Source organism: Eurosta solidaginis, chromosome 2, assembly GCF_040869045.1.
Source record: "Eurosta solidaginis isolate ZX-2024a chromosome 2, ASM4086904v1, whole genome shotgun sequence".
NCBI lineage: Eukaryota > Metazoa > Arthropoda > Insecta > Diptera > Tephritidae > Eurosta > Eurosta solidaginis.
Window position 1 is genome coordinate 37,302,189 of NC_090320.1, and position 8,722 is coordinate 37,310,910.

General features: G+C 33.7%; 1 protein-coding gene across 1 annotated transcript in view; it reads left to right on the forward strand.

Moving 5' to 3' along the window:
* Positions 1-1,735, forward strand: part of LOC137239571 (zinc finger protein weckle-like) — an 83,894-nt gene extending 82,159 nt beyond the window's left edge. The window contains exon 3 of the mRNA XM_067765024.1: positions 1,543-1,735. Coding sequence (XP_067621125.1) covers positions 1,543-1,626 — 84 coding nt within the window. The 3' untranslated portion in view covers positions 1,627-1,735. The remainder of the gene's footprint in view (positions 1-1,542) is intronic.
* The last annotated feature ends 6,987 nt before the right edge of the window (positions 1,736-8,722 follow it).

The window sequence follows — 8,722 nt, forward strand, 5'->3', positions numbered from 1 at the left end:
CGGCATTATTTCTGGATGGTTTTCGGGATTTGTCCGGGATCCCGTCGGGGTTATTTCGGGACCTTTTCGGGGCTAATACGGGATCATTTGGGGATCCTCTAGGGGTCGTTTCGTGACTTTTTCTGTATTATTTCGGGATCATTTGGGGACCCTTCCGGCATAATTTCTTGATGTTTTGCCGGATCCATCAAGGTCATTTCGGGACCATTTTGGGATCATTTGGGGACCCTTCCGAGATCATTTCTGGATCCGTCCGGGATGCCGTAGCGGCCATTTCGGAATTTTTTGTTACTTTTCCGGGATAGTTTTTGGACCCTTCCGGGATCATTTCTGGATCTGTGCGGGATCCCATTTGGGTAATTTCCGGACTATTTCGGGATCATTTTTGGACCCTTCCTGGATATTTTCTGGATGGTCTTTGAGATCCGCCCGGGAGCCAGTCATGGTCATTTCGAACCCTTTTCGGGATCATTTTGGAACACCTTCAGGGATCATTTCTGTGTGGTTCTCTGGATACGGCTAGAATCGTGTCGTTGTCATTTCTGGTTTTTTGGGACTATTCCGGGAACTTTTGGAGACCCTTTGGGGGCATTTCTGGATGGTTTTCGGGATCCGTCCGCGATAACGTGGGGGTCATTTCGTAGCTTTTTCTGGATAATTTCGGGATCATTTTGGATCCTATCAGGTTATCAGCTCATTTAGTTCTTTTTTTTACTCAATTACAAAAATAAAATGCATTAGAGAAAACAAAATTTTAAACAGATAACTTTATAAGCAGGCTAACGCGAATAGCCCATATATTTAAATTTCTCCTTGCGGACGGGGCCGCGGGTAAAGGCTAGTAATGTATAATTGGCAATGCCAAATCTCAATTTCAATAATTAAATTCAAATTAAATTACGTGTTAAAATCAATATTGTAAACGTGAAGGTGGAATCACTTTTCTACCTTTTTTTGTTACATAATCATTATTTTTGTTTACATTCATATTATCAATTTCATTTTGATTCTTAATTTCATCAACAATTTCATTTTCAATTTTTTCTTCATTTGCATTCTCTTTTTTGTTATCATCGATTAACATAGGACTTTTTTCCGATTCATTAACATTTTTATTTTCTGGAATATGGCGTATATGCTGCCTATTTCTACGATAAGTTACACCATCAGAATCTTTTATAATATATGAACGAGGTTCATTACAATTTTTCAAAATTATTCCCGGATACCAAACAGAAGTTGGATTTCTTTTAAACATTACTTTCTCTCCTATATTTACAGGCTTTAAGTACTTTGCTTGATTATTGTAGTGATTTTTTACTCGCATATTTTTGATTTTACGTTGTTCTTTATATTGTTTGTTGTCAACAGCATTGGGTCTGAGATTTTTTAGAATTGATGGTATTTTAGTTTTGAGTTTCCTGGACATTAATAGCTCAGCAGGACTAGGAATATTTTCTTTTGGAGTATTCCGATAATTAAGTAAAGCTAAATATGGATCTGATTTACTTTCTTGACATTTTATTAACATTTTCTTTACAGTCTGTATGGTTCGTTCTGCTAAACCATTTGACCTGGGCAAATATGGACTTGATGTGTGATGTTCCACTCACGACAAAATTCTAAAAATTCTTTCAAATTAAAAGGCGGACCATTATCTGATACAAAAATTTGTGGTATGCCATGTCGAGCAAAAATGGATTTTAATTTTGTCTTTACTTCGATACTGGTATATCCACCACTCAACAAATCAATCTCAACATATTTTGAATAATAATCGACAACTAATAGATATTTCTTCTTATTGAATTCAAATATGTCACAACCAACTTTAAACCATGGGATCTCTATGATATCGTGAGGCAACAAGTCCTCTTTAGCGTTTGCGTTTTGATATTTCATGGACGTTTCGCAATTTGCAACCATATCATGAATATCATTATACATATTAGGCCAATAAATCGACTGTCTCGCTAGACTTTGAGTACTCTGAATTCCTATATGACCCTCATGTAGATTTTTTAAAATACCCTTTCGAAGAATATAAGGTATGACTATTTGCTTATTTTTAAAAATTATTTCATCAACAACGCTTAGCTCATCTTTGATTTTGTAATATGGTTTAATTTTTTCATTTACCAATTTTCTTTCATTTTGCCAACCATCTCGTATATATTTATATAAAATTTTAAATGTATCGTCTGACTTTGAATACTGCTTTATTCTATCGAGCTCAACACTTGAAACATTAACTTCTTCCATCAGCATATCACAGTGGAGTGTTAAATCTTTGTCTAGCTCCTCCAAAGCAGTCTCATTTAATGGGGTTCTTGACAGCGTATCAGCTATAAACAAATGCTTGCCTGGTTTATACTCTACCAGCAAATCATACAGCTGTAGCCTCAGCATAAATCGTTGTAAGACGGCCCATACACGACACAAAAGCCATGCGCAAATATAAAACGACGGAATTTGTGCAAATGAAAATTTTGACATACACGGCTCAAAAACACTGCGCAATATTCATTTTTAATGTAGCGCAACAAATTCAACATGTGTTTTAATTGTATAAAAAATGCACTAATTGTATAAAAAAAACACTATTTATTTTCCACTGGTAATTCACAGTATAAGTCGAAAAACTCGCACCAGAAGCGTTTATTTTCCATTGTATTTATAATTTTTATATTTTAGTTGCAAGACCAGCTCAACTCATTGCAGCACTGCGCAATATTCATTTTTCAACTAGCGCACCAAATGAAACATGTGTTCTAATTGTATAAAAAATTATTATGTATTATTGAATTTGTGTGAATTCCTTTTACAAGCTAGAGATGGTCCTTACGCCTTCGATATTAATATTTTTAAGCAATAATTACTGATGTTATATTATCAGAAACCACAAGTAAACTGTGTAAGATTCACCACACACGAAGAAAAAAGCATGTGCAATATTTGCAGACATGCGTAAATATCAAAATCGTTTTGATTTTAGCGCAGTTCTCTGCGCAAATAGCGCAACCAGTGCACACACCAGGCAAATGCTTGTGCAAATTGGTAATTGGCACAAGGATACTTGAGCCGTGTAATTGGCGTATAACCCAGCTGGGATTTTGTTAAGAGGTTTTTTAAATATTGAAACTAACGGTTTGTGGTCCGTTTCCACCAAAATTCTTTGACCATAGATGTACTGGTGAAAGCGAGTACATCCAAATAGGATCGCAAATAGTTCTTTCTCAATCTGCGCGTAGTTAGTCTGCGCTTCTGTTAATGAAGCTGATGCGTAAGCAATTGAATTTTTTCCATGCAATATTGTGGCTCCAACTGCATACTTGGAGGCATCAACGGAAAGCGTAAGTTGCTTATTCGGGTCGAAGTAAGCAAGGACTGGAGCTTCTGTCAGCTCTTTTTTTAAATTACTGAACTCCTTTTCTTGAATTGGACCCCAATGCCATGGTACGTCGTTTTTCAATAAATCTCTTAAATTTTTATTTTTTGTTGATAGATTTTCAATGAAAGACCCTAAATAATTGACCATGCCTAAGAATCGCTGTAATTCACTTACCGAGGTTGGTGTTGGAATTTTGTAAATGGACTTTACTTTCTCTTCATCAGCACTAACTCCATTTTTATCGAAAATATGACCAATAAATTTTATTTTGTTTTGACAAATTTTTGACTTTTGTTTATTAAATTTTACACCCACGCATCTTGCTCTCTCTAGAACGTTATTTAAAATTGCGTTATGTTCCTCAAGAGTGGAAGCATATATTAGAAAATCGTCAATATAAATTATAAGACCGTTTATATCTCCAAAGAGCTTTACCATTTGTGAATGAAATATTTCAGGTGCTGAATTAATGCCAAAAGGAAGTCTCAAAAAACGAAATCGACCAAAAGGTGTATTAAACGTACATAATTTCGATGAGTTTTCATCAAGTGGTATCATCCAGAAACCACAGTTAGCATCCAAAGAACTGAAAAACTTAGAGCCTGCTAGTTTTGCTTTACATTCTTCGATATTCGGAAATGGAAAGTGTGGTCTCAGTATAGCCTTATTTAAATCTCTTGGATCAAGGCACAATCTTAATTTGCCATTTGGCTTTTTCACCAAAACTATCGAATTCACCCACTCTGTAGGTTCATTTTCACGTACAATGACTTTTAACTCGACCATTCTTTCCAATTCAGATTTTAGCTCTTTATACAACAAATATGGAATTTTTCTTGGTGGGTGAACAACTGGCGTAAAATCTGGTTTTAATTTTAAACTACACTTTTAATTTAATAGCCCTAACCCTTCAAAAACCTCTGCGTAATCAGTTAAGTTTTTACATGCAATATTGTTAATCGTTTTAACTAATTTCATATCTACTGCTGTTGTTAGACCAATTACATTTTTACAATTCATCTTAACGATATGAAAAGCGCTCTTAAAAACCTTATTTGGATACATTAAATTTATAGTAATAATACCCATTAAAGGTAGTTGCTCGCCACTAAAAGTTAATAAACGTGAATTTGAATGTTTAATAAATCTATTTATATTTAGTTCGGCTGCCATTTTATATGATAATATATTAGTTTGAGCGCCTGTATCAATAACGCACTGCACATCTATGTTGTTGATTTTCACTCGTACTGTCCATTCTTTTACCTTATTTCCATTTTTGTTTTGATTTTGGTTGTCTTTTGCCATGACCTTTACACCTTCTTCACTTGTTTCAATTGTGTTCACAATACGTTTACCTCTTTTATCGAACTGCATTATCGAATGCATCACAGCTTTTGGTTCTGTGTTAATTGTGCCTACGAAAAGCTCGCTTTCGCTCTCTTCTTCCTCGTATGACTTGAATATTTTGTTCACATAACTTTTGTTCTGATTTTGTTTTGTTTGGCCTTTTTGTTTTTGTTTGTCAAATTTACGTGATTTATTTTGTGTTTGCGCAGTCTTTTTGTAACACATTTTTGCAAAATGGTCTTTTTTATTACATACATAGCAAGTAGCACCTTGCGCTGGACATTTATGTTTGTGAATTTGACCACACTTTTTGCAAAGCTTTTTGTCAAAGTCTTTGTTAACCACTGCTGCTACATAATTGTCTGAATGTTTATTTGAATTTTTTAATTGATTCGAATTTGCTTTCGCGGTCTCTATACTTTTTGCAATGTCTATTGCTTTTTGCAATTTTATATCACCTTCTGTGAGGAGTCTTTCTTTTATTTGAATATTACTAGACGAAAGGCCGCAAACGAAAATGTCTCTCACGAGATCTTCACGAATGTCACCGAAATCGCATGACATACTGAGATTTTTTAAATGCGTTATGAACTCGTCAATGCTTTCGTCACTCGCTTGTTTCTTTGAAAAAAATTTGTGTCTTTCCATGGCTATATTTGCCTTTGGTATAAAATAGTTGTCAAACTTTTTTAATAAATCATTATATTTTACACTATCTAAGTCTTCGTTAAAAGAATTAAATATTGAAAGACACTCCGCACCGAGATGATGTAGAAGTAATGCTACTTTACGTTGATCTGACTGTTCTTCGAGACCCGAAGCACGTTTTTTCCAGTTTTTCCACGCGGATGCTTGGTTTGATGACTTTAAGTCCAAGGGCGTAATGGTGGTCGCGATAGACATAACCTGACTTTGCGGATTTGACGACCGCATGACGTCGACACTGACTGCTTTCTGGTCTGAGCCCAAAACACTCATTATTTATTCTTTCTTTCTCAAATTTTATTATAAAAGGCGCGGCAGGTTTTTTTTTTAATTATTAACCACTAATTTTTCGGCTACAATTGGTTTTATTTTATTTTTTGACTTACGACTTGATTTACACTGCCGAATACACACCTGACACCATGTTGTAGTTAGAATCAACTGCTTTTATTTAATACATGTAAAGCTTACAGGGTTGCCGTACTTAGAACTAGGTAGTGTAGATATTATTAGTAGTAGGCAACAATCGATCTTAATAACTTTTTGATATCAGGAAAAAACACTCATTTGAAATTTTTTTATAATTTTCTAATAAACAACGATGAGCGCGATTATGTTCAGTAGTAGCAATTTCAAGCTGATCATTTTTGTTAACTACATCTATTACTAACAATTCAGTATGTCGAAAATTAATGCCGGAAAATGAGAAACAATAGGATTTTGAATTTCTACTAAAGTTCGCAGATCACAATGTATCGCATTTGTAACCTTCGGATTAATAACATCTTTTAAACATCGTAATAAATTTTCAATGGTATCAAAAAATATTGTATGACGACAGAAATTTTTAAAAATGTTTTTCGTTGTTTTATCTAATGATTGTGCTTTTGGCAAAACAAGCTGATTTTTAAATTGGTTTACAGGACATTTAACTGTTTTAATTACATCAGTATAGGACTCTTCACTGTGCAATTTTTCTAATGAAGTACTATGATTGTTAATAAATTGCCGAGATAGCGCATCTGCTACTTTCTTCTCTTTACCAGGCTTATATTAAAAGGTTGGCGAGAACTCTTCAATAAAAGCTCTTTTTATTCTTGTATTCGGATTTTTTTTCTGAAATAGAGAATATCAGGGGTTGATGATCGGTAAAAATTTTTACATTCTTAATTCCGCATAGATAGTGGCGCAAAGTTTTTAATGCCCACACAATCGCAAGCATTTCACGCTCATTAGTGGCGTAATCTTGCTCCGCTGAAGAAAGTGTTCGGGAAATCATAGTTATCGGTCGGTTATTTTGAGATAACACAGCACCTAAAGCATTTGATGAAGCATCAGTTGTTCGCTCAAATGGCCGATTGAAATCCGGATATTGCAAAATCACATCTTCCGATGTGTGTATTTTTTTTAATTTTTACAAAAGCAGACATTGCTTCTGAATCAAGTTTAATTTTAATGTGTTTAGATTTTTTTGCATCAACGTTACCATTTTCGCCACGTAAATATTTAGTTAAAGGTTTAACAATTGCAGCATAATCCTTAACAAATCTGCGATAATACCCTGCAAGACCGAGAAAGGATCGTAAGCCACGTAACGTCTCTGGAGTTTTGTAATTAATTATATCATTTGCTTTATTCGGACAAGTTTGAATTCCATTCTGCGAAACTAAGAGTCCTAGAAACTCAACATCTGTTTTAAAAAACTTTGACTTCTCAGACGAAACCCTCATTCCACTCTTTTCTAATAATTTAAAAATTTTGTCCAAATGCCTAAGGTGCGTTTCTTCATCCGGTGAAAAAATAATAATATCATCGATATAAACGTGACAATTTTTACCTATTTCTTCTCGCAAAACGTCATCTATAGCGCGTTTTCTAATAATTTTAAAATTTTGTCCAAATGCCTAAGGTGCGTTTCTTCATCCGGTGAAAAAATAATAATATCATCGATATAAACGTCACAATTTTTACCTATTTCTTCTCGCAAAACGTCATCTATAGCGCGTTGAAAAATACTTGGCGCGTTTTTTAAACCAAAAGGTAAACGACAAAACTCATATTTCCCATTATTAATATTAAAAGCTGTATTTTGCGTATCTTTTTCTCATAGATTTATTTGGTGAAAACCAGATTTCAAATCCAAAGTTGAGAAAAAACGCGATTTCCCTAAATTTGCTAAAATAACCGATATATCAGTTATAGGATATCTATCCGATATTGTTTTACCATTAATTTTACGAAAATCAATTACCATAAGTAACTTCTGCTTCCCATTCTCATCTAATCCCTTTTTACATACATGTAGTAATGTATTGGCGAATTATAAGGAGAACACAATTTCCGAATTATACCATCTTTCAACAAATCATTTATTTCTTTATTAATAAATGCTGCAGCAGACATTGGGTAGGGGTAACTTTTACTAAAAATTGGCTCTTCGGTTGAAGTACGTATAGCAGCTTCCACTTTTGTATTAAATGTTAATGCTCGATTTGGATGCGCGAAAGCGTTTTTGTTTTCATTAACCATTTCACGGAATCGACCAAGAATATTAATTGGAACAGAATAGTTATTGTATTAACTTGATTACAATTTAAGTATTGGAGTTGTATCTTACCATTACGATAATATAAAAATCCAGCTTCTATGTCTATTCTCGCGTCAATTTCTTTAAGAAAACCATACCCAATTAATACATCAAATGTACTTAAGCTTTTTAATAAATAAAAAGTTGATGTATTATCAAGTACGTTGATTAAACAATATTCATTTATTAAATTAATTCCATTTATTGATTTTAGTTTAAATGCTTTATTCATTATTTTAACTCTTAAAAACGAAAAATTTCTTATATAATTTTTGGACGTACCGGTATCAATTAATATAAGCTCCTGACCATTTGATGTTATTTTTGTAATAAATGGCAGGAGCGAATTTAGTTTAAAAAATTTATTTAATCCTCAAAATTATAAACTTCCTTTTGTTGCCCCTCAAAATAGTAATCGTCAATATCACTACTATTATTATCTACTTCATCACACGTTATATCCTTCTATTTACGCATATAATTCACGCGTTGGGCTTTTTGTTGTGGGCTCTGGAAGGAACCAGATTTCTCCTGATGACGCTTAAACGGCACTCTTCGTTGAGGTACCTTCTGCTGCTGATGAACGAAATTGGTTGAAGGTTGAGTAAAATTTATATTCCTGCTATGTTGTTGTTCTTTATTTTGAAATAAAGTCTTATTTCTATAAAAGGATGAACCAGGATCCACCT